General features: G+C 40.8%; 1 protein-coding gene across 1 annotated transcript in view; it reads left to right on the forward strand.

The window, feature by feature from the left end:
* The first annotated feature begins 571 nt into the window (after positions 1 to 571).
* Positions 572 to 27612, forward strand: part of LOC310951812 (low-density lipoprotein receptor-related protein 1-like) — a 92172-nt gene continuing 65131 nt past the window's right edge. Inside the window, exons 1-2 of the mRNA XM_083920228.1 lie at positions 572 to 1122; positions 14441 to 14581. Of these exons, the coding sequence (XP_083776354.1) occupies positions 1050 to 1122; positions 14441 to 14581 (214 nt within the window). The 5' untranslated portion in view covers positions 572 to 1049. The remainder of the gene's footprint in view (positions 1123 to 14440; positions 14582 to 27612) is intronic.

Genomic DNA, 27612 nt, shown 5'->3' on the forward strand with positions numbered 1-27612 from the left:
CCTCAACAATATGATTGAGGGGAAAAAAACAGAAGAAGTTGGACTACTGTGCATACAGATATAGGCTTTAACTTGTTTGCTGAGGTTGAAATCTAAGAGGTAGGGGGTAAGACGCAGAGGTAAACTAAATAATGTCCTAGATTTTACCCATTATCTTGCTGCAGACCCATATTAAATAACTGTTGATGGTAGGAAATGACTTAAAAGCAGACATATGTTCAACAACTTGTGAGCAACGTGACTTTAATGTGTGTTTAATTGATTTTACAGTACCATCACTCATTAACATCTCATTTTGTATCAAGAAATTAAAAGAAGATTCTGGAGAAATATTGAGCCAACATGGCTGACCCCAGAGCGCCAGTTGCAGGCAGCGCCGCCTCTCTCTCCCACCTCCACGGTTGACGAAAAAGCCCATGAAATAGGAGAAAAGGAGGTGTGTTAGAGCATGCGCAGACGGTTCTCGTCGCTTAGTTATCCCATTTTTTTTCTTTGGAGGAGGAATCGAGCACCTTACGTCACGGGCTCGTCCACACAGCTTGAGATTCACCATCCACTCATGCAACCGCAAGCGCAGGGAGGCATTGGCGCTCCGAGGCAGGAAAAAAACGCTTTTACTTTTTAATTTTTCTTTTTGAGTTTGTTACGGAATGAGCTGAACGGAGCCGGGGGCAGCTGCAGCTCTTCTGGACGTGAGGACGATTCTAGTGGCATTGTGTGGTGAAAACAAGAGACCCCAGCAAGCACTGAGAGAGAACAGAGGTTACACAGTGCATCATGTTTGAATGCCGATAATCAATTAGAAATATACATGACTGTGCTGCTGCATTGTCTATAGCCTCGCCGGGGCTGTAGCAAGTCTCCTTACTGCTGAAGCCCGTCTGAAGCGGCCACCGCGCTGAGGGACTGAGGGTGCAACTGAACGGACACCCGGACCATTTGAAGGGGGTTCGGATGAGGTGGTCGATCGGGTTGTTAGGTTTTAGAGATCCAGCCAACTTTTCCTCTATTCCTTTCTAACAGCAGTGTCACCGCGCATTGCTCAGGAGATGGCGATGAGGTGGCTCTACTTTGGATTTATACTCTGCTTGGAGAGCATATCTCCTAACGGCGCAACCATAGGTAAGAAAGCCTGTTGTGTTATCTTGCATTGTGACACTATAGAAAGCATGACCACTTTTTCTTTTTCTTTTTTTTTCTTCCTGCAAAGCATCTGTGCACATAGGCCTGTGTTCACCAGTTTGGGAGCCCACACCGTAAAAAGGTTGCCTTCACAAATAACACAGTGTGCTCACAGACAGCAGTCCCCATCAGAGGGGGGTGTCGAAATTTAGAAAAAGGCTTTTAATCAGAGAAAGTAGCGTACAAATAAGCAGCGCGTTGGTTCTATTGGCGTAAATACAGTCTGCGTTTAAAAAAAAAAATTTTTTTTAGCAGTGCTCCAGTCTGAGCAGACAGAATGGGCCTGCCTGCAGGGATGGCAGACAGTGAGGTTATTCACTGTTGGAATATCCTGCAGGTTAAAAGGCAACACTTACATGAACGACCTATTCTAACCAAACGACATCAATTCTGATTGACTGCGACAAAATGGCTATAACCCCTCTTCATGTTTTCCAACAAAAATACAATTCATGTATATTGACTGGCTACAGCTGATAGCCACCGTTCAAACCAAATGTGCTGTTTTATTAGAAACGATCCAAATCAAACCTGTGGGAGCCATCGGTCATATCAGCCTTCGTGTTTGTTTTCAGTCACTCTTCAGCACATGAAAACAACAGTTGTGTCTGCTCGTAAAAAAAAGGTGTAATCTTAATGGCGCGGCTTGTTCCGACGTGTAGCGTCAGTAGCTGCCTGGGAATCACAACTTATGATAGTGACAGCCAGGTACTGTGTGATAGAGAAATGAACGGTTATCCTTAACGTCCCGAGAGCTCCTTAATACTTCCCAATCCCTGATGGGGATATATATATGATATATGACATGCACCATTGCTCCTGTGACAATGCATTGCAGACCTGTTGAGCGAACAGCTTTTTCTTATTTTGAGCACTTAATAGGGAAACACGAAGGTATAAAATATCACATGTATTTATACTTTTGTCTACAGATATACCTCAATATTTAACGTTGCCCTTACGTACATAGTATTATCAACCAGGTTAACACAGAAAGCACATGCTACATTCTACCTATATATTGCCACATTCTGGATTAGATCAGTCATCCATACTATATTGTGGATGTACAATTGAGAAAAAAAAAAAAAAAAAGTCCATCATGTCCTCTTTCCTGTCCAGCTCAAAACTGACCCTGTTTATGGATACATGTTTGTGATACCAATCTAACAGCGGATTTCACTCTTTTAGCCCATGTTTACTTTAAGGCACATAGGAAAAGTAACATTAAATCTTTTGCCACTGAAGCCATCTGCTACTGTTAATGTTGTCTTCTTCTTTTTTTATAAAAATAGCTTCTGCCCTTCTCTGTGTTGGGAGATCTTATGTAAGTTTCATTTGATTTTGATGGAGGCTGTTCAGCCATAGCTGAGGTTACAGGAGGGGATAAGCTCCACCCACCTCCTCCATCAGTATGTAACATCTGGACACAGGGAGACCATTAATCCAACTTAGATGTGACTGCAAAAGGGAGGGAGGGAGGGGGGGGGGGGCAGCTGAAGAGCTGGGGGTGAGGGCGGGTGAAGCGAAATAAACTTCAAGAATCACTCTTGGATGCTCTCTGAAACTGACACATAGTTACATCACAGGGGTCGGGATGGAAATGATATAAGTGTGTTACATCATTAGTAACTGTTGATTTATCAGCCTCCCATTGGAGCTGTGTTGGTCCAGAAGGGAAGAAGTGGTCAAGTGAGTGATTACAAGTAGTGATAGACCGATACATCGCCCAGCTGTTATTATCAGCCAATATTTATCTGCATCGGCCGATGCGGGCTGCTGTGTTCGCCGCTATTTTTTCCCCTGCGTTATTTACAGACAGGCGTTCACAGGCAGCTCTGTGTTGCTGGCAACGCTTTTTTTTAAGTTCAATAAATGTTCCTTTTGTTTTTTTTTATAAAATTGAGACTCGGAACATTTGTTATCATCATTGTGTATTTCTTATGATGTAAATTGAGGGCTCAAAAGTAGTATCAGCTACAAATATCGGCTCAAGAAAAGTCGGTATCGGTCAAGGGCTGAGGCTGATCAAAAAAAAAAATCAGTATCAGAATCGGCCCTAAAAAATCCATGGCGGTTGATCCCTAGTTACAAGCCCTAAGCCCAGATATTTCTGGGTCACTGCTGGCATGAATTCACAAATGGAAAATGATTAGTAAGAGGAAGTTCAGAAGGCCATCAGTTTAACATTGGACAGGTCTCTTTTGTTTATTGGTGTTTGTTGTCAATAAGAGTGTATTATTGACACATTTAAATGTGTCATCCTCTTTAAGGCCATTTTATATTTTATACTAGCATCGCATTTAGTCCTACGCTTTTTCGGCTGCTCCTTCTTCTTCATGAACAAACTGAGAATTCACCCCCTCTCTGTACCCCAACCGGTTCAATGGCTGCATTCAGCATCTCCTCTCTCCAAGTCCAACACAGGCTGCTGAGTTTGAGTTGCCGTTGTCTTGAAGTACACTAAGAAACTCAATACACAGTGGCAGAGGAACCACAGACATAGCACCGCACAAGTAGAAATGCTCACAGCCGTCTCTTGAATAGGCTACGGATGTAAGTCATGATAATATGAAGAAATATGAAGAAACGTGGGAAGCAAACAAAAATTATTTTCATCATTGATGGATCCGCAGATCATTTACGCAGTTAACTGATTATTTGTTTGGTCTATAAAATGTCATAAAAATGTAGAAAAAGCACCCCACAAATTCCTAGGGTGACATATTGACATTGTTTTTGTCAAGCCTACAGTCCAAAACTGTAGGCTGAAATTGCTTTGAGGACAAAACCCAAAGATTTTCAGTTTCCAATGGTAATAATGAGACAATAAATAAAAGTAACATTTGAGAAGCTCCAACAATCCAAAGATTGGCATTTTGCTTGGAAAAACGAGGAATCAATTATAGAGCTGATCGCCAGAAAATGTGTTGTCAATTTTATTGATAATTTATTAACTGTATGAGTCATTTTTAGTGAAAAAAAACTGTCTGATCATGCCAAAGTTCCAGCTTCTATATGGTGAGGATTTGATACTTTTTCTTTGTTGTTTGTGACATTTGTTGCTGTAGAGTGAATGTCATTGGGGTTTTGGACATGGGATCTAGGATATTGTGACAGCCATTTTTCAATATTTGGTGACATTTAATAGTCCGATCGATTGAGAAAATATTTGAAAGCTAATTGATAATGAAAATACGTTGCAATCCTAATCGGTTATCCAAATAGAGATGCATTTTATGGCCATCGACTAAACAATAATCAACGTTCCAGCTCAATTTGACATTACCGAAATATAACGCTTCATCATTTTAACTGTCTTTTTTTTTGTTGTTGCAGTTTTTGATTTATTTGTAGTTTTGAATCAAATTTACATTTCATTTAGCAAACTGGTCCTCCATTAAATGAAATTCCCTATTTACTTATCGTTCTAATTATACCATCAAGACGTCTGTGTTGGATAGCTTTACGACTACTTTACTTACATATAGGATCTCAACAACCTTTAGAGACACAAGTTGGTGTACAATGTAAATGTGGGTCAGGGGCTGAAGAGGTTGAATTCCTGAAGAGTCTACACTCTGTTTGCCTGACCTTTTTAATGGGACCTGGCTTTACCTTTTCCTCAGAACTGTCACTGGAAACATCTGCTGGAAAAATTCAGCATCCCTCATATAAATTCAACAGCTAATAGAGCCGGGATTTGTTCTTTTCAGCTCTTCCAAGTGCGGGTCACTGGGGAGTGGTTATCGTGACTATGTATACCGGGGGTATGTCTGTTGATGCAGTCCTATCAGGTAACACAGATAATCCCCATAATGATTTTCTGCCATTCAGATTCTCCCACACAGAAATATGAGTTAAAAAACATAAAATATGTGGATTGAAATACAGCCAAAGTGTCCAATTTTGAGCACATTCTTTGGCTGCTGAGTGAGATTTAATGTAAAGTGTCTGTGCAAGTGTTTTGCATTTTGGTTTGACCTAGTGAAAATATTTGTGCAATGACAGTGGGATTCTTGACCGTAGCTGCAGAAAAGATCCCCCTTTTTATCCCTCTACTTCCTGCGCTGCATTGCAATCACCTACGAGCAGAAGGTAAAACCAGATTAACATTAATGTCCTCAGTCAGTGTTGTTTCCCACGTATTGAAGGCTTGTGAACACAGATGAAAGAGTGTTTGTTGATTGTGAATAGCAGGGGTGCAGTGTAATTGGTGTTTTCTGTTAGCTTCATCACTGTTTACCCTGTTTAGCTCCCAAGACCTCCAAAAAAGGAATGGATTGGCTTCTTTAACAAAATGGGGGGTGTGGGTGTGTGTTAATGCAGTATGCATGCTTTAAGATTGTGTAATTGTTGGTGATGTAATCAGGCTTGCCATGCATTACTGCGTTTCTTTTCTGTCATTAATATGATGGTGGAGAACTTTGTATTTTTTAACATGAAGACACACATTACCGTCACACATGTTTAGATAAGGAGGGTACACAGAGCTGCTGAAATGTTGCAATGGGTTGCAACGTTTGCTTGACACCTGGCACAGCTGTGAGAATATCGGCATCGTGACTCCTGTTTTACTTGGACATCATTAATGGGGACCCTGAGATCACATGCCCCCCGCCCCCCTCCTCCCCGATTGCCAGTTTGTGTACACTTTCAGCTGCTGCTCTTTGTGTGTGCATCCCTGTTGACTTTATTGGGACCTGCTCATGTACACCCTCAGATGCTGCTGATGTCGCCAGCTTTGTGCTCGACTGGAGAATCGATTTGATCACAGGGACCCTTGGTTTGCTTTCGCACCTGGTCAGAGGGGAGAAGCTGATATATGGAGATAAGATTACAATTTCATGGACCGCTGCAACATGTCAAAACCGTTTACTTTCACGAGAGTCACAGCAATGGGCTGTAGTTGTACATGAAACAAACATTTATGCTACCTGTTTTTTTCGCAAAGATATGGACATATGCATTTTAAGGGCATATATTACTAAGACTTACAAAACTATATTGCAAAATCAGTCAATCAATCAATTGATTGTCCAGAAAATGACTTGTATGACATGATGTGTATTTGTATATCATAACATACACTCAAATATGCTGTAATACAGCATTATGATATAAGCTGAATGCATGTGTACAATAATTCTTAAATTCAGTGACCCTGCAATACTGATATACATAGTGATTGCAAGACAATAATCTATGATACATCACGATATCTGTGGAGCTGAAGAAGAAAAGATACCCTTAAAATGCAAGGAGCAGGAATTTTGTATTTATTCACTGCATTGTGGTGTCAGTTTCACAGAGATGAAACAATATACAGCAAAGTGCAGGTACTCTCAGCTTAGTGCCTCTTTAACACACAAACACACAAACACTGACTGCAACTTGTCCATGTCCACGTGTGCCGTCATTCCAATGTAAACTTACTTACATTTAATATATAATTAGAGGAAAACAAAAAGACAAACAAACAAATAAATGAATGCAAAAAAAATGTTCTATTCTATCACACCCCTAATTAATACCATAACCAATCCATAATTAACAAAAACTTTTTAGTAAAGCATGTTTTTAGCAAACATTTAAGAACACAGTGAAATAACATATCATAATAGCAACTGTTGTTTTTCACACATTTTCTTTTTGTCACGCTATAATCTGTTATGCCTTTTTATCAGTTACTATCCGTTTTTTTCAGTTAACAATAATGATGTTCTCAAAAACTGTAAAACAAACTTCAAACAAAACCTTTCACCACCAAAGTGTTTCTCACCACCTGTGATACTAAAACAAATTTTTCCCTTATTGATGTGCATCACAGGAAAACACTTATCGAGACTTGTTAGAAGGGAACTCTCTCGATCCTCATGCTAATATTTTAACACTTAAAACCCATTCACTTTAGTTTGAAAACTGTTACTGTAACCCTTTGAGTTGGTATTTCCTTGTCTGATTCTGTTATCACCTCGAAACTCTACGACGTGTGACCGGGAACCAGTTGGACGTACTCTGTGGTTCACAATACTATCAAGATTGGTGTGCGTGTGTGTGTGTGTGTATAATCACGCATGCTGGCATTCTAGTGTATGCTGCATTTTCAGAAGGTCTAAGGAAGTTTAGACCTTTTATGTATCACCCAGTCAAGGTTTAGGATCTCACCACATCTGTAAGAACAGAACTCACTGTAACTCATTTGATTATTGAGTCATTCTACTAATTATTGAGCTAGAAACATTCCTCCCTCCTGCCTCCTTTACAATGAACCTAATGAGGGATTTACAGAGATCGACTTTAATTAAATCATGGAATCATTTCATCCCCCCACTGAGGTAAATCCTTGTTAATAGCATACTGTATTTGTACCTTATTCCTGTAGCCATAGATGTTTTTTTTTCTTGAATGCTTCAGAGGACCGAGACGAGGTAGGATTTACAGTCATACTCAGTTGTACTGAATGCCTCAATTTATGTGGTCCAGCCTTAATTTTGTGGCTTACATATTCTGTTTTCATAACAGCTGAATCTGGATTGACTTTTCCTATGGGTGCAAAACTCTGTGCTATGCAGAGACTAACAGGGGTGTGTGGAAGAACTCTGTAGAAAGCACCATGAGATCTATTTACATTCATCTTTATGTCCATCAATCACACTCACTCAGTGTATGTCTTTTACTCAGTTGCCTTTTACTGCTCTGGCCTGTGACGTCCTGCAGAGCCTCATCAGGTTACCTCAAAGGTCAAAGCTACGCCCTTTTGTTGAGCTGTGACACAAAGAAATAGGCTTTCGGACACAAGAGTAGGCACTAAGTCAAACTCAGTCTTCTGCTGTTTATGCGTTTTCGACCTCTTTGAAATTAGCTTTTGTGGATTAGAACTTGAATAGCCTATGGTCATTGAATGTGCACTGTGAGCTGGTTAAAGTGCTTGGCTGTTGTTTGGCTTGACACAAAGCAAAGGGGTTGTTTCCACTGGATGGGCACTGCACAGTGTGGCCATTGAAGAAATTAATTCAGTGAATACAGCAGTGGCTAGGGCAGGGCTTTATATTAGATAATGTTTATCACACTTTCTACTATATAATATTTCACATTTTACATCGAATGCTCTGACTTTGGTTAAAAAATAGTTTGTCATCCATGTGAATAATTAATACAACACAACATTCAAATTAACAACTTACCGTTGCCTTCATTCTCTTGCCCGTGGTCACGGTTTGGTTTTTAATTGTTATCTATAATGCATGGATCCTTGCTTTGAAATCATGCTAAACTGAGCGCAGAGAAATCGCATCCAACCTAATTACATACTGTAGTCGTTTTTCTCTCCCGTTAACACTTTGTAAGACCTGAGTTCCACAGTGTAGGACCAGGAAAGGGAGAAGCTACGGGTGATGAGACAGTCCTGGTTTTATTGCCAGTTTCTAGTGTTGCTGCCGTTATACCCATGCAGGGTCCCATTTATTTACTTGTTCATTCAAGTCATTTCACATTCCCATTTGTGCTGTTATCTTTTAACAGCATTAAGTAAAAACCATGCTCTGTTGCTGTGCCTGAAAATGATCCGGTTGAACACTAGGATGTGCTCAATGTTAGAGGCATGCTTTTGAAATAAAAGTAAGTTACAAGTAAGTGTGTTCGGGAAACATTCCAGCATCTGAGTGGATTTGGATGATGGTCATTATTGTAGTGTGTGACTTAAAGCAATTCTTACCTTTCTGGCATTTTTACACTTTTCTTTTGTAAATTTAAAATGCTCCTAGTAAGCGTACGGCACACTAAAATGTAAAAGAAACCCACCAGGTGTGGAAACTCATCAATATTCAATTTACATATATAAATTCTAAATATAAAAGTCTGACCAATCGGGTCAGCCGGTGGCTGAGTTGTTCGAGCAGGCGCCCCATGTAAAGAGGCTAAAGGTCCTCGAGGGAGCGGCCACAGGTTCGAGTCTGACCTGCAGCCCTTTGCTGCATGCCCCCCCCCCCCCCCCCCCTCTCTCACCTCATTTCCTGTGTGACCTATCTAATAAAAGGCTTGAAGAAAAAAAAAGTCTGACCAATCATTTTATTCGGTCTGAATAGGCTAATACAGCTTCATCCGAAGCTAAAATGAGATAAGATGGCTGCGGATTTTCTGCTGGACAGGTACTTTTAGTTTGCCCTATCCTAGAACGCAACATTACATGTGATTATGCAGCTCTCCAGATGCTATCAGTTATCAGTTACTATAGTTCTGTCATACTATGTTATTTGTGCAAGGAATTAGTGATAGCGTTAGCGTAGTCGCTGATAGTGTAAACACACCAGCCGTTTAACTTGCGCTGCTCACTTTCTTTGGTCGGGGGAGGAGGGGGTGTCAGAGGTCAGGCAGGGGGAAGGGGGTGGGACTTTGGAGGGAGGCGGAGTTGTGTTCAAAATGTTCAAATTTTTGTGTGTGCTGTGTGACAGGCCAGAAAGGTAAGAATAGCTTTAAGTAAACAATAAATATTGCAACCAAATAGGACTTCTGAAGTGATGTGCAGCATCAAGTCAGTCCTCTGTCACACGTTGTATATGCACTCTAAGCGGTTCTTTTAGCAAATAGAAACAAGCGACAAGTAAATTTTCCTTTGAAAGCAAAAACTAAGCTGTTTGGTTTCTTTGAATGTAGCTGCTCGTCTGTAACATATTGTCTTTTTGAGGCAAAGCTACACACATGAAATCAATTAGAAGGTGCTGGAATGTGCTGTGTGTATCTGGAGTTGATTTGTAGAGCAGGGATGGCCATATTGAGAGAGACAGATAGGGTTGGGGGAGGAGGGGGGTGGCAGCGTTGTATCCCAGCTGGTGATGGTGTCTTGAGGCCTCCATTACTTGGCACCATTTACTCACCATCTCATCGTTTTCCATCTCGCAGAGTTGCGTTTGGCCTTTTTGAGATTGTTTAATAAAGTTTTTGGATTACATAAAACCAAAAGGTCACCTTCAATGTATTTGTGCAAATGAAACGTTGTCATTGAAAGTGCTTTATTCTTTTGATTTGGCACTCAGGAAGTATGTTTCTGGGCTCTGTGACAGTTATGCATTTGCTCATTCGCTTGTGTTTAATGCTTTTTGCCATGCACAGTGCTGAGGGGCAATTCAGTGTGCACTGTTTAGACAGCGCAGAGCTGCAGTGGCCCCGCATAAGGAAATACAGTGTATGCTCCATTCCACTGGCAGTATGTTAAAAATCAAACCAAGTCAGCCAACTGGAGCTTCGGAAATCACATACTAGGAAGCAACTCAGTCATTTATAGCGCAGTGTGTAGATCAACTCAGGATTAAAACATTTGTTTGGTGAATTTTTTAGTGACGACACCGTGGAGGAGCTTGTACGTCAGTTTAGCCTCCGCACAGCCCTGTACTCCCCCTTCAGAGCACCTAAACAGAGCCAGTGCATTGGTTTTAGCATTTAATAACAACCGGGAAACCTCTAACGGATCTTCTTTTTGGTCAGTGAGATGTAATATCCGTTCACCATGATTTCTTGATTTGACAAGGTAATGAGGAAAAAATAGGATTACATTCTGATTTTTTTGTTATTATCACAAACATCCCAATTTAGTGTCCTTGAATTCCTTCTCCAAATGAAAAATAGTTAATAAGATATGAAAGAGTTTAGTTGAGTAGAAACACTAATCCCGTTTCTAATGGAGAAATACTTGACAAATGCTTTACTTTAAGTACTGGCCTTCAGGCATTCTTTGGCTTACAGTCACCTCGAAGACTTGCTCAGTGTTCATATTTCATGCCTTTCAGTCTCCCGTAAAGATATTTGAACTGAAAATCACTGTCAATGCAACATATTGTAAGTACATCAGAGTGACAGAGACAGAGAGATTTTTTTTGGTTGTAGACAGCTGTTTAGTTTTTTTTTTTTTAAACCAAGCCAAATAAAGATATTTCAACATCATGTAATTTCTCTTCAGAAATAGAAACTCTTTTTCCTGTAGATCTTCCAAAGTTGCTTTTACTGAGTAAGGATGAAATGTAATACTCTTGAGGTTTTCGACAAAGTCTGTGAAAGTTAGTTTTCTTCAATTTCTTCTCTAATTAGATGAATATTTGCTCTAATAGATACCCAGAGGAGGGTTGTTATTCTCAGGTTATCTGAATGTGTAGGAAGCACTTTCTCAACTGTACTGTATGCCGTACCAATCTTACTTTTAAAAGTTCATCATAAACGCCAAACTTATAGTAGAGATCTCCATGCACTTCTAGTCCGTGTTTCACTTTGTTTTGGGATTTAGGTCTAACAGACTTTCGTCAGAGCATACATCAGTTCAAAAGTTGATCATAAGCAAAAAATGTGAAATCCTTTTTTAAAATGGGATAATCCTACTGTTTCTTGTGGATGGAAGAGTTGAACATTGTGGGATTTCCTACCATTTAGTCACAGTAATGTGATCAAGTTACCTTCGGCTGTGGCAGGAAATGCTTTAGTTGGAATGGCATTATCAGGAGGGGTCTCTGTTGGAGGCAAACACACTGGGCTTATAGGAGTTCCTGTATGTGTGGGATTTGTTTGCTGTTGGGCCAATCCCAGGAGACTAAATAAAGGCCTTCTTCATTCCCCTTTGTAGGTAAAAGTGGACTCAAATGGTTTAACACTCCAGTCCTGATTTGGACCCTCCAAAATTGTCAGTATTTTGGCAGGAACTTTGGAAAAAAAGGTGACTTTGCAGGCTGAATTAACAATTCACATCTCTGTTTGAAATATTTCAGTGGGCTTTGAAAGAGGACTGCTGAGGGGGAAGGCTGCCAGTCTCTCCCCCAGTCTCTAACCCCTCCTCTGCCACAACCTCCAATTAGGCTCAGAGGTTCTCCCCTCTGTGGTCATTTCATGCTGGTGTGTAAAGCGTTGATAAAATTAGAACCCACAATGTTTTATTTCCAGTTTTATGTCCACTCAAAGGGAACAACTGGCTCAGCCAAACTGCTTTACACTGGGGACCAGAGAGACTCAGGGAATGCCTTCACATAGCAGCCTGTGGGACGTTTCAATGCTTTTACTCAGCGCAGGGATCAGTCAGTGTGGCTGTTTGTTTGGTTGTTGGTTATTTAGGCAGATTAAATGGCAACATATAAGCGCTGGCAAATCCGGTGTGTTTACCATACAAAATGTACCAGTACAGTGGTAATCCGAAAGGAAGCAAAACTAACAAGTTGGCCTGAGGCCATGGCTAGCCTCTCTCTCATTCCTTCACCGAGGGGTTGGGTGTGTGTGTGTTGTCTTAACTGATTCAGCCACTATCCATTCTTTTACAGCTCCGTTTTACTCTCATCTTGAATTGTATATCTTGTCACATTCTTATGGAGACATTTGATACAGAGTCTATATTGTGGCATCTCATGGCTTTTGAGTTTAAATCTCATTCTCTTGCATCACTTGAATTCAGTTTTGTAAGCCTCGCCCCTGCCATTCTGCAAGAGAAGAACGGAGCAAACGCTCTGCATTTTAAATCCCAGCGCTCTCTGTTTCTCTTAATCTCCTCAAATATCAAGGTGTTGTTCACATATGGAAAGCTGAGATCTGATCCCTGCAACCCTTCAGCTTTAATAGTATTTACAAAAACATGACACTCAGAAGTCTCAGTGTTTAGTGCTTACACTTCACATGAAAAAGACCAGGGTCTTTACCCCTTAGTCTGACAGTCAAAAGGAACGTGATTGCAATGATACACTAGCCTCATGCTCTCTTGTGATTTCAGTCACATCCCAGCCCCTTGCGGTGCACCCCCACCTCACCGCTCACCCCACACACCTCTCTGCCTGCCAAGTACGTAGGGAGGCAAGTCATCCAGGGCGAGAGAGGGCTCAGTCCCTGCAGAGAATCACAATGAGATCTTCGGTCCTGTCCTTCCCAGGGCATTACCGCACAACAGTACAGTAACAGCAACCTCCATACCTGAAATGGCCTTTGTGGTCTTTCTTTTTAATGGTGTGTAACATTTCTGACGGTAAATGTTACAATATAATTTCAAATTTCTCTTTTTTAATTTGTATTCAAGTTGGATTTTCAGCCCTTGTCTTTTTAAGCCCCCCTCCCATAAAAACCCAGTCTGCTCTGATTGGTCAACTTTTCTGGGTCTTACGTATCTGTGCTCTTGGCACAGATGTGTGTGTGTGTGTGTGTGTGCAGCTCTACCTGCTTTTATAATCAAAAAAGTGGACATCTCACTTTTTACAATATGGGACATATTTAAAGTGCTCGAAGCTTTTAAACCCTTACATTCAGAAATCGAACAGGAACTTTCTACCAGTAGAGTAGGTAAATAAATAATGTTCTGTTCATGTTCTGTAGCTTGTTCAGAGTGACGGGGACAAGGATTTTGAAAAAATCAATGTGAGCAGCACAACTGAAATTTGATTTACCTCAATTGTATTGGGGTGGAGGCAGAAATCTCAAGAGACAGATATGTCTAAACCTGGGCAAATAATAAAAAATCTCCACGGCAAGAGGTATGTGTGAAAATGTGTTGTTGTTTTTTTGTAATCTGGGTGAACTGGCCCTTTTAAGATACATTTTTAAATAAGTTACTAATTCAGTGTTGACAGACTGATGCAACACCATGTAGGTATAGCTCCCTTTGATTTTTCTTGTCTGAGTGTGGCTGAGTTAAAGCATGTCAGCTGTGTCAGACTGCTGATGGTCATGAGCGTTGCTGTGGTGCTGCTAGCCTGTGGTACACCTCAACAATCTGTGCTGACTTACTGCCCAGAACTACCGCACTCTGCGCTTTCCCATGGGTCAGGCGGTGATTGAATGCCCAGTTATGTCTGTGCTGTGACACATGAAAGAGCCTCTGTGGTAAAAGTTGAAAAACACCTTAAGAGTAATAAAAAAAAAAAAGCGGAAATAAATGAGATGTCCGTAAGAAGAGAGGAAACAACAAACAAACCCCAGAACTAAAAGGCACCACTGTTGGTTGTAAACTTGCAGAGGAGTTTTTTTTTTCCTGAATAGAGTGTGCCTGTGGGACTTTTGATACAAAAACATCATTGTAAACTTGGGTTGACCCTTGCATGTCTCTTTGCCTCGCTGTGTTAAGATCTCTGTCGCTTGAAGCTGGAGATTTCCGATGTACATTATTCACAGGAGAGAATAGTTTTTAAAACGTGCTTAGAAACATTATAACACATTATAAAAAACCTTTCAATTTAAATCTGGTAAATTTTCGATTATGTGCTGGATAATTGCATTTCTCTCTAAATGTATTTTTTTTTTCCAGTCCCCAAAACTGATGACCAGCCCAAGACATGCAGCTCTAAGCAGTTTTTATGTAAGGACCAGGTGACCTGTATCTCGAAAGGCTGGCGCTGCGATGGGGAGAAGGACTGCCCAGATGGCTCGGACGAATCACCAGATATCTGTAAGTATTCTTGCATGGAAGTAGCTACTAAAACTGTCTCTCAGCAGGCTTGAGATTGCTATTTTGCAAATGATCAACTTCCTTAAACATTTATTATTCCTCCTGACGCCACAATATTGTTACTGCTCATGAAGTTATACATCATCAAATGCGCTACCTCTAAATGGGTGTGAGGAGATGACGGCACAGTGTTCAGACGGTTTAATTTGGGCCTGAATAAGAGGGTGGGTTATGCCTTTTCTCACAGTATGTGCCCTGTTGAATTATAGCTTTAATTATGCAGCCGTGTTTAGTCTGAAGGTTCATGGATGTGTCTGCTTTTCTCTGGACTCTTGTGGGATGTGTGCAGTCCCCGAGAGACTTGTCGGCCTCTCTGTCCTGCCATTCTATCCGTAAACTCTCCCTGGTAAAAGCCTTCCCTCTGTTTATATGCAGGCACTCATGGTGATTTAACTGTCTGCATGTGCCACACCTTACATCTGTCATGCCAAAAGCATTCTTCACAATAGTCTGGCACACATAGACAAGCAGCTGACACCCAGCATTAAGGGATTTGTTATTGTGGGCGAAAACACAATTAAGTATTAACACAAAGGATCATTTTCTGAATCAGGGCTAAAGTCATAGATTGTATAAAATATGGATGTAGAGTCTCTGTGACGTTACCCTCAGGTTTCTAAAAACATTGATGAAGCTCAGTGTGGGTGGCTCTGGCCGTCATCATCTTGGCAGTGCCTGTCACTGTGCGCCCTAAAACCAACTGTTTTTTTGTACCAGGATGTAAACATGTTTATTTCTGCTGCAGCCTCAAGTGGCCTTTCGAGGAACTGCCGTTTTTGGCACATCTCATCCGCTATCTGTCACTTCTATATTTGTTTCACACAGGTGGAAATTTTACAGCCAAAAGGTTTATTTTTGTGTGTACAGTAAATTTAGCAAAAATAAATTGCTAAAACATTTTTCAGAAGGGAAGAAAATGATCCATTGTAGTTTTGTAAATGACACAACTTCACAGAATGTAAGCAATTTTATGTAAGTGTGACCCATAACTCACTCAAGCAAGCTGCGGCTGTTACATTTCTGCCCTTTTCTACTAAGCAGTAGAACTGAGTGAATTTTCCATAGCGCTTATGTAATTTGGTGACACAGACAATGGTATGATTCATCTTCTTCATGGAGAGATGGAGAGCGGTGTTTCACCAGAACATCTAGATATGTTCTGCTCAATTACCCACTTCCCATGGGCTCCTCTCTGCCTGTCACTTTACCTTTAGTTAAGGCGCTTCTCTATTCATGAGTTTCAGAGGCAGTCATAATAAATATCCGTTACGACAATTAATGCACTTTTTCCTCTGTACAGGGCTAGTATGTGTTTGCAGTCTAACAAGCACAGTCAAAAGGCGAGGCGCCTTTTTTAAGTATCACAATGAAAGGCAGCCAGACTGTGATTTTATCCACAGTCGTTTAGTTGATCCATCCATTAAATGTGAGTAGTGTTTGGAAAGGAGCGCCGCAGATAAAGCTACAGACTGAATGGGCTTGAGCCAGCAAGGATGGAGACAGGAGAGTTTGGAGGACTATTACTCTGAAGGCTATTTAAAATCCTGCTCTGACTCAGAGGAATGCAAAAGTCTTTTACTTTTTATCCTGGCTTTTCGTTCTCATGGCGAAACAGTTTACAGGTCAACAGCCTTGTTTCTCCCCCACGAGGAATCATCATGAGAGGCAATCTGATCCTGGCAGGCTGTAAACAAGACCGCTTTAATTGAGCTGTTATGGAAATTATAGATATAAAGGCGTGTCTAACATTGATCCATCTTAGAGGGGGACAGGAATCTGGATCAACTAGGGGAAGTTTTGTGTTGATGCAATTTTTTTTTATTTTAAAAGCTAAAAGTGCTGTTTGCCCACTGGTCTCTTGCATCAGCCGCAAAGTTTACCAAAGCAGCCAAACTTTCTCTTAAGACTTAGTTCAAGAAAGTTAAAAAAATTCCCTGCTTTTGTTCCAGCCTGCCCCCTGACCACAGTCTTGTTCTGTGTGTTACTTCTATTCTCCCCCTCTCCCTGCCGTGGCAGTTGGCTGTACGCCGATCTTGGTGTGGGATCGCCCCATAGTCTGGCCATGGTGTAAATCAGAGACTGTGACAGTGCAGGCAGTGCACAAGGCCAACATGGACCTTTGTTTCTTAAAAAGAATACTGTCATTTAAGAAGGGCACTTGTGAAAAGTTCAGAGAATCTGCCTGTATTAATCCATTCAATCTTTCCACTGTTGTGGTGAAAACCACACGATGACTGTAGCTAATTTGGCTGAATCACCAGGTTTGGTTCTGGTAAATGCCACCTGTTTTGTTTAGGATGATAATGAATTCACTTGCAGTCAGAGCGGTGGTTGTTGTAAACGATTGCCTTTGTCTGGTGGGGATCTTTGATCTGCACCTCTGGTACCCATACTGTAAGAAAGTGCGCTCCTCAGTATCATACTGGCTGGAGGTCTAATTGCCTGTTGTTTCCAAACCATTCATCTGGGCTGTAATTATGTTTAGGAGCTAAAGAAAGACTTCTGCCATGGTAGAACGTTGTATCACATGAAGCTTCGATGCGCTGTGTTTGAAGTTGCAGTTGACGCCAAGGGTCAGTGTTGCGTCTTAGCGTCTTTTAGGCCGTGGGCTTGTATATTAAAGTGGTATTGAATCATCAGAGTGGTGGAAAGGTACATGTATAGATACATGTTTTTGCACATGTATCTGCATGACTTGTCATCATAAATAGATCGGCAGGGGTCTGGGCAGATTGCCAGATGTTGGGCCGTCATAGCCCTCAGTTCCCAGTGTGCACCTCCCTCTTATAGCCCCTAGTGCACACTCAGATAGCTGTCAGCAGTCTGTCTGTACAAGCCCCTGTCTGCAGGTGTGACCCTGTCATCCTCTCCCAGGGACTGCACTGACTCCCCCTCACTGCGTGGCTTCAATTGTTTTCAGACAAGCTATTTCACCTCAATTACATACAGGCTTAGGGCTCAGGAAGTGGTTGACACGTGCCTTCAGGGCAGGAGTATATGCTATGTGTGTCTCAGTGATTGTTCTCTGTGCAGGACTGCTGCTTTTTAATGCTCTTATAAGTAGTTGTGGTATGTCGTTCGAGGGTTATCTTGCGTCCATCTGGCAGAGATAAAGTGGTGAGGGGTGTTCTTGATGTCAATGCATTGCTGCTCTGTCCTCACAGAAGTTGAGCAGAAAGTGAACAGGAGTCTACATAGGGCTGATGAGCCAAATAGATGTAGATTAAGGTTTCTTGGTTGTGTGTTTTGTCTGTGTGCACTTTGTTTATTGACCATACTGTTGGGTTTGTGTATACTTTTCTACATAGAGAGTCTTTTTTTATTGGAATAAAAAGGTTTATCTATAACAATGGATGGGAATTGATAAGATTGTATTGTTACCATTGCCGGTATTTATTTTGCTTATCAGTCGGAGTCTTTATCAGTTCTTTTAACATTTCAATCAATTTTCATATTATTTTCATTCTTTAATATTATTATAACACAGAATATTTACCCTCCTTAACGGAAGCAGTTGCACACGTGCGTGTTGTCAAACACATGGCATTATTGTTATTATTGTTATATTTTTACAGACATTACAAGCTGCACTGTTGTCCTCTTTCTTCATGAAATGAAGCCATGCTTTGGATGGTTTCTTCCTCTCCACCATGACTCCTTGTTACAGGTTTCCAGCAGTGTATGACTTTTATGTCATTGTTTTGCAATGAATTGATAAGCTCAGAGGCAAACAATTCTGATTCGAATTCCAATATGTTACAGGTTCTCAGCTGTGACTGATTCTCGATTCCCATCTCTATCCATAACATTTACTAATATTTTTCCAACAGTGCACTTCCTTGGGTCCTCAGCAATACACCGGGCAAGTCTGAAGTCGATATGAGGAACGGTTGTTGAGAAAATTGAAGGACAGACAAACAGAAAGGCCGCGACTCCTTTTTATTTTCGTTAGATAATAGTTTATCATCGGAACGAACATACCTTTAATTTTCATGATGCTATAATGAAAAGTGCTGTGTCAACTTTTATTTCATTTCACAGCTCTGTTGGAACAGTTGTTGTACAAAACACTGACCCACTGTCTGTATCCCAAGTCTGTATGCAATTATGATTCTTGCGTGAACCGCATTCACTGTGGTTGAGCCAGCAAATGGGAACAGATGTTTGAATAAGACCTAGCATGTAAGCACTTTCTCCATCATGAGAAGTGCTTGCCATGGAAGGAATTCCTTTCATCATTAAAAAACCTAATGCAACAATTGTCTGCTCCTAATTCTCTGTTAGACTTTTTAAGCCCCCGATTTAGCATGAAAATGTCCACAGGAGGACTTCGAAGCGGGGGGTGAAATGCATCTCAATCATGCAAATACACTCCTTTCTTTTCCCACACAGTGCTATCCACTTTCATGCAGGGTGAGAGAAATGAGCTGATAACTCAAAGTAGTTAACACTTGCAAATGACAAGCTACTCCCTGTATTTTTACTCTCAAGCTGTCATTGACGTCATCTTCATAGGCTAGTAGAAGTAGTACACCCACCCACACACACACTCACACACAAAAAAATCATTTGTATTGCCTTGTTGATGCTTGAAAGTAATTTTGAGGGGATATACCTTGGAATGCAGTTTCATAATGAAACTGAGGGACCCTTGGCTGAAGAGGCTGGAAATATGTCAATAGCCAAATGTGGGCCCTCATATTCAGACACACACACGTTCATGTCAGGCTTCCAGTATACATGTGACATGTCTTTGCTTTCAACAGGACAGTTTGCACCCACACACTGGAAACTCCTTCAAAGGGTTTTTCTGATGTAACCATAGTGGCACGACAGTGTGGTGAAAGTAGCTCCCGACACACATGTCCACTGGCCCACACACTCTGGCCAATGCCAGTGGATGCCAAGGCTTTGGGGCCCTAGTTGGTAGGGAGGTATGATGGGAAGATAGAGTTATCATCTCTGTGCGGCTGTGTGAGGCGGGCTGTGGGCCACACAGCAAGGTTATCTGTCCATCTCTAACCCTCAAGCCCTTTCTGGATGCTCGCCAGCCTGGTCCTTTGTCCGGCCCATCTGACTGTCATGCCTCAGCAGCCTCTCCAAGACGACGGCCGACTGCTGAGGTGGTGGGTTGGGATGGAGACATGGGGAGAAGGGATGATCTTAGAGGGAAAAGCCTTTATATAGGAGAAAATGAGCAGGAAAATGGAAACGGTTTCGTAAAGCTCCGATGTATTTTCTGTAAAAGCAGATTTTTACAGTAAAATTGAGGTGTGTGTGAGTGGGGGGGGGGGGGGGGGGGGGGTCTTTTTGTAGCCTATCATCACTCATGTATTCGCAGGGGGCACCATGCAGGGGCAGGAGGGTCTGTAGTGGCAGTGGTTGACACACTGCTTCCACAGAGGAAGGAGCAAAGCCCTGTAAATCCCTCTGGTCTGTGGCCCTGAGCCCTCCTCAGCTTCATCGGCCTATCAACAGACAGAGAACACAGGGCTTTCTCACGCCACACAGGCACCACTTCTCTTTCTCTGCTGTCTCCTCCACGCCCTGTCTCCTTCTCACCCTCTTTCTTTCTTTCCTGTGTCGCACTGTCTTCCTCTCCATCTGTCAAAGCAGGCAGAGAAGCTAGACTCAAGTCATCTCTGTTACTCATATCTCATCTCTTAGTCTTCTGGTGTAATTGCCTCACAGTTTTCCCCCTGGTTGCAACTGGTTTATTGGTGTGTTTGCTAGCTGCCTCCTTTGTATGTTACTTATGGGAAATGTTCTACGGTGCATTTTGCAGTGACACTCTGTGGCAACAAATTTAACAGACAGCAGGTGCACTGATTTAATAGATTTGTATTTCTATTTTACTGGAACAATTCAACTTTAAGTGATACTCCACCCAGCGCTGTCTTTTTATTGTCAAATACTCACGCCCTGTGGGTTGGAAGGTCTCTGTAATATGCAATTTATAATTTTTTTTTTTAAACTTATGCACCTAGTCCGTCAGATGATTACCATGTTTTTATGTGATTAATAATAACATTTCATTTGAGGGGGGAAGTAACAGAAAATGTCCTTAGAAATCTTCCAAACAAGTGACCATAACTCACTTACTGTACTGTATGTTAAAAACGAAAAAAAAGTATCACTTTGACATCCTTTCAGGATCTCTAGTAGCTCATTTCTATAGTAATCTAGACATTAGATACAGTAAAGCACAACATGTGATTCACAGTATAATGCCATTTTTTATTATTCATATTCATCCTTTACGATTATGGTAAGCGAAGTGAAAGCATTATGTGCAAAACTGTAAGTCCTGTGTGTTGTGGCCGCCTCAATAGGCTTTGGCATGGCCATGTGCTTCTTGTCCATGCTGCTATATAGTATGATTCCAGAGAGGGGAGAGTTAGTCAGTGGGCTGGCCTGCCTGTCACCCTGCATAACATATTCATTTGAGCTGACAGCAGACTTTATGGGAGTCAGTCAGGGGCTGGCATGGAACCCGAAGAGAAGGAAGAAAAGCAGGCTTTTATGCTAAGGACAAAAGATCGACAGGGGATCCAAATTTAAGGTCATTGCATAACTACGGAAACTGAGGGATGGGGGATGGTGGGGTCCAAAGGTTGAGGTGTTGGAGGGAAGCACACTTTCACTTCACAACCCTAATGCCGGTCAGACAAGTTACTGGAACTCAGAGCCATAAGCGAGAGTTGACTGCATTGGGGGGACTTATTTGAAGGTGACACAGGAAGTGATGCATTACCTAAATGCACACTGTGCTCAAGGGAGATGTGTAAAATCATCTTTGCACAAAGTCATATTTTACTCCCAAGAGCTCCTGCTGAAGTTCTGCATTATGACTCATAGTTTATATAATGTTTTAACCATGATGAATCCCAGCACTGGCTTCTTTAACATGGGATTCTTATGAGAGAGATCATGCAGCAGAGAGAACGATTTGAACAGTTCAGGTCCCTGAGGATATAGTGAGGATCTGCTAATATCATTGTTAGCTGATCACACAACTTAAAGCAGTAATGTAGTCATCCTCGTTCTGCCCTCTAACAGGTATGAGGGTTGTCCTTTTCCCTCTTTTTTCTTTGTCTGTTATCCACTGCACTGCCTTTTTGATAGAAGAATCGATGCAATCCCAGTGAAGTGACATGTAAGGTTATTGTTAAATATTACTCTGTGTTAATTATATTCCTCCACTCCTATAGCAAATTCTATAGTAAGAAATAACACCTTTTTCAGTCATTGGAGCATTCCCAATTGCGTTATCGCAATTACCATGTAAAATCTCCATGTTTCTAAATTATTTATTTCCCTTATTTTTCAGGGACTTAATCTTTGGTTTTGTCCGCACTGAATTGAGAGAAGATATGGTTTCAGAAGGGTACCGGCAAAGACAAAAATAGAGGTTGTTCTACATTTCTTGTGGCCACTCACAGATGGAGTTAATTATTATTTTATAACATCATCTACTGTGTGTTTTATAGGACCTTTTAAAAAAGGTTGCAGAGCATTGTGCAAAGAGGAAATGTAAAGCCACAGGGTGAAAGATCTTGTCTTTTGGTCCAAGCAGTTGCATTTTTCATAAGTTGAGAGGTAGATCACACACTTTGACTCAAGGCGAGACAAGAGCATAGGAAGTTGATGGATTAGGTGTGATAACAGAAGTATAATTACTCTGTCCAGATCAGTAAATGATAAGATCTATTCTATTTTGGAAATGTTCTTTTGGTTAAATAGAGAAATACAATCTGTCCGCCTGTTTAAACATGAAAAACACCAGTCCCTTGATACAGGCTTTGCGATGATAGACCACCCGAATGAAGGCAGAAATTGTAGTTGGTTATAAAGTTTAGTTAGTTCTGCAACCAGGGCTTGACACAACTTTTTTGCTCACCAGTCACTGTGGCTAGTGGTTTACAAAAGTTACTAGCCAATCAGCTTTCTCACTAGCTACAAATTTGTATATATAGTATTTTTAGAAAAAAATAAACTATATAAAGGGCCGCTTCTCATACATAAAAAATGGTGCAGGGATGTAGAAGATAAACTAGAGAGATAACTACTGAAAAAAACCTGGCAAGATGAATACTTTAAATACAGCATTTATTAACAACATCATTTATCTATAACAACAATAAACACTGAAGTCTAATGCAATTCAAATACATCCAATTCATAAAACATAGAACATTTAAATACTTTTAATTGAAAGCCTTACTTATTACGCTATATACAAGATGTCTAAGCAGCAATCACGTACAGGTGCATCTCAAAACATTCAAAGTTCATGACATTTTTTCCCTCATATATTAGATGAGTTACTGAAACTTTGTGTTCTTTTACAGTTTCTAACTTCAACGGCATCATACATTAGCTACTATCTACCTGCCTTCCTCTCTTTTCTTTTTTCCACCACATACCGATAGTTGCTAATCACGTCTGGGTCTACTTCTCAACTTAACAGTTTTTTTTGTCCATCCAACAGTGTAGTGTCGTCCGTCACGAGTGCTCATGGGAGTCGTAGTGTCATTGTTTCACTTTGCCAAATGTTTATCAATTCAGATGACCTTTGAGAAGACTACATTTAAATTCAACCAGCCAAAGTGGCTAGTAGGAGCAACTGTATTACCCGCCACAGCTGAAATTCACCCGCATTTGGCGGTGTCTGTGCTAATGTCAAGCCCTGTCTGCAACATTGAACATTTAATATATTCAGGGCAAGTTGTGAGTGGCTCCACTTTAAGTGTTGTTTTTTTTCTTCTGATGTTTAATCTGCAGAACAATGAAAATTATAGTTGTGCAGGCAAATAAATGATATGTTGCAGGAGCATGTGAATTAAGAATTAAATGGAGCCGAGCGCTGGACGCCGCCTGTGTTAACTGTAAACACTGAGGGTATAAATTAACTCAGAACCAGGGCTTAATGTGGAATAGTTAATGATGTTTTAAAAAGTGGCTTTCTGAAATGGATCTTGAATCATTTGATTAGTTGCTTCCTAACTAAAGAGTTGACTAAGTTAAACAAGATTATCACAGGTGTTAATCCTCATTTGTGATAGCCAGGGAAAAAAATATTGCATGCCGTAAACATAAGGGAGTATGATAAAAACAAATATCATACTACCTAATGTCCCACTCATAGTACTCTCATATGTAAGATGAGAGTACAATGGACATTGAACTGTTTGCCGTTGCCATTTGACTGTTCAAGAGAAAATGGCAAATGTTGTTAGTTGTTATGGTGACGGCACATGTCAGTGGGGCTGTTAAGCGATCCCACACTCACTAGTTTGAGAACTCAGTTATTTCTGATGACTTACTAATAAAATATGAAGTAATTGCTCTACTCTAAATAATGAAAAACTGAGCTGGGATTGCCTCCACACAGCTCTCTCCCCCCAGTATGTGAAATAACGAAAAAAAAATTCACGGTCACATCCGGACCATGCACTAACGCACACGCACATCCGGACCATCTATCGCAAAAAAAACAAAAGAGAAGCTAAGATTACAGCACACACAGAGGGGAGTGATTCTCTGATCATGCGTCATTACCCCAATATATCTTTACATAGGAAATATTTCTTTGCACTTTGCACTACCTCGCTTGGTACTACTGTCACAAAACCTTACCTCAGGGAATCTGAGACTTGCCACTAGCCCGTTTATGCATAACTTTATGCAGAAGTAAGCTACGACGGTCACATTTATTTGCAATGGCAACGGTACTCGTAAAGAATGGCTGCCGCTCTGACCAACTATATTGAATGGGTATGTCCGTTCTACTGTCATTCTACTTCTGTGGTTCAACTTATATGATTCCATTATAATGAAAAGCAACCTAATAAAATAAAAATATAGTGTCAAAACGGCACCATCTACATTGAAAAGTACATGCTGGGATGGAATGAACTAGAAACTATCCCGAGGGTCCTCACTATAGCCTCCCTTTTCAAGATGATCATATAAAAAAGAGCAAAGAGGAGTTGTGTCTTTTATTCACAATTGCATCTTTTCACCGAGCAACATTGTTTGAGGACTGTAAATGTGCAGTTCATACTCTCTAAACATTAATAGAAACCCAGTAATTTGGGTGGGTATACAACATCTAAATAATTCTGGTATTTTTCCAAATTCATGGAACTGTAACTTGTAGTTGCCTGCAGCATCAGGAAAAAGCACTGCAGACTTGATTGATGACTTTACATACTGTTGTTTCACTGACACATAAATCTCCAGTTTGACAGTGAAAGGTGCCAAATGCCAGATGCCAAAAACCTTAACCTTGATCAGCACTCGGGGAGTCTAGACCTTCCTGTTTGACAGCAGTGCAATCCTGGGCTCTAGCAGTAAAATGATCTCTCCTGTGTTTTCTGTGCATATGTGGATGGTGTTTTTTATAGGAATGGTCTGAATAAGAACAGGCTAATTTTAGGGTCGTTCTAAACCATGTTAAAGAAAACCATTTCACTTATTCTGGTTAAAGGCCACTTTAGTTTATTTGCAGTAAACCCGATCTAAGATCCAAGAGATTTCAAAAGGAACAAAATATGGAATTGGTTGATAAAACAAGATAGTTAGTCACTGATTCACAAAGATTAGTTTGATTACTCTAAAGCAGAAGGGAATTTCTCCAAATCTCCCAACTGGCTCAAAAATAAATTATTCGTGTTGCTTCATCTTTCTCTAAAACCTGTTTTAGTTTTAAAAATCAGCAGCTACAGAATACATTTTTTCTATGTGCATATGTATTCCTTCTCTTCAGATTTGTACAGTAATACTCGAAGCTGAGTAGATGTTGGAGGAAATGGCTACTGCCAGTATGAGGGGAGCTTAATGTAATACACTGCCAACAACTTCCCAAACTGGAGCAGGGAGTAAAGGGTTCATCTCCATTGTCCCTCCTGCAAATTTATTTAATCCTCCATATTGTCTTTTCTATTTAGTTTTCTGCTGCTGGTCCCTATTCAGCTCCTGCCAAGGTATTACTGTTGTGGAACTCAAACAATTCTTTCCGGATGTTATGTAGCGCAGGCAGTTGTTAGTGAGTTTCCAAAAACATATTCAGCTGCTGCCTGGTTAGGGGAAAGGTACCGTATGCTTGTGTGTGACGGGATGTAGAGTTGTTGTCTCTTTAGTCTTTTGCTGCCTGGGATAGTGTACCACACTGTCAGTTAAACAATTTATCCATCCGTCTGCTCAGTCCTCAACACATCCCTTTTTGTCAAATATGCTAACTAGATGCATATATGGCGGTCGATATAGTGATTTTGTTTTTTTCTAGCTGGAATGAGAATAGACCTTTTCTATGTGGATTGTGCACTTTGACAGTGCAAAGGTACTCAGAAGGCTGCTTTCTTTTAATAAATACCTTCATCAGAATATTTAACATTATTAATACATTATTATGCATTATACATACAATGTATTGCATCATCAAGCTATTCTAGAAATGAACACTGAGAAAGTAGAGAAATAAATAGCTATAAGCATCAGTACTGTTCAGTATCATTCAGTTGCTAAATCACATTTCTAAATCAACCCAAGCACAATTTTCTTTATTACAGTTCTATTATTTAAAAAATATAATTTTTTTATTCAGTTCTGTAATAAGTTTTCATAACGGTGCATAAGGGACATACGGCGATACCGATACTGATATGTCTGTGATAGGCCACTATTGATAAATCGGTCAAACTCTAATGCTTACATGTATGCATAACTACAGAAGGAAACCAGGCGGCTTCTGCTGCGAAAATCTTGTCCCGTTGCCTACAGATTCCACATTCCAGATTAATTTATTGTTGGTACTGCAGTTTAGGTAGAAACCCCCAGGTTGGCGGTTTATTGAATGTAAGCCAGACTGGCTTAGAGGCTGAGGCTGTAGGGGGGCTGCTAATATGCTAGCATCCCCCAGATAGGAGAGCACTGCCTCTCCCTAAGCCAGATATAATAGAAGCCAATTCTCTGTTCGGATGAGGCACATTTACACAGGCTGCTGTGGTGGGATCATTATAGAAGTCTCTTGTCACTTTAAGGTTGTTTTAACCAAGTTACATTTTATTATTATGTGTGGTAACTAATCTCTTGAATGGATACAGAGGACGTAGAGGGAATGCTTGTGGTTTTCCTCAGGGAAAGCCGACATGCCGGCAAATGTTCTCCCTCATAAGTCTTTATGCACACGCACACTTTGATTCATTTGATGGCCTGTCTTGTGAGAATACGAGAGAGATGTATTTTTACTTGCCTCTAAGATCTAATAACTTCTCACACGGATAATGCATGAGGCAGAAATAAGGGTCAATTGAACTTCATTTTGGCTTCTTAATATTCAGACACTGAAGACTCCGTGTATGTCAGATTCTGAAGGGAGGTACTGAAACAGGTTTGAAGCTTCGGGCTGCACAAATTCAGATATCATTCTCTCAAAGCCTCTCTCAGCGCTGTACATAACCCACAGAACTCTACAGATCGTTTCCTGTGAAGGCGGTGAACTGTATTTTTTGTGCTTCTAGTGTTTTTCTAAAATGGGTCAGCAGATGTTAGAGAGAGAAAGGGAAAGAGAGATGCAGGAGGAGGTGGAGGAGGAAGAAGAAAAACAGCCAAAGCAAACTGTTTGCTTTACAGTGTGGGCTGAGAGGAGAGATAGAGAGAAGAGTGGGAGAGAATGAAGGGAAGAGGCTGCATCTAATGTACTGTTCTGGTGTGACGCTGGTAAAAACAATCTCTGCTTCTTGTGGACAAAAGGAGATCACGTTCTCTCCTTTGCCCTCCACGCTGTTTTAGATACAGTATCTTTTGTTATTAGTCTGTATTTTTTCTAATAATGTTTCTTCAATATCTGCCAAATGATCACATCTGTAGACCATGTTTCATTGCTCTGCCATGTGGTACACATTGACGGTATACACCATAACTGCATTTGTGCACATATATCTCATGTCACACAGGGTCACTACAAT

Source organism: Echiichthys vipera, assembly GCF_963691815.1.
Source record: "Echiichthys vipera genome assembly, chromosome: 9".
Lineage (NCBI taxonomy): Eukaryota > Metazoa > Chordata > Actinopteri > Perciformes > Trachinidae > Echiichthys > Echiichthys vipera.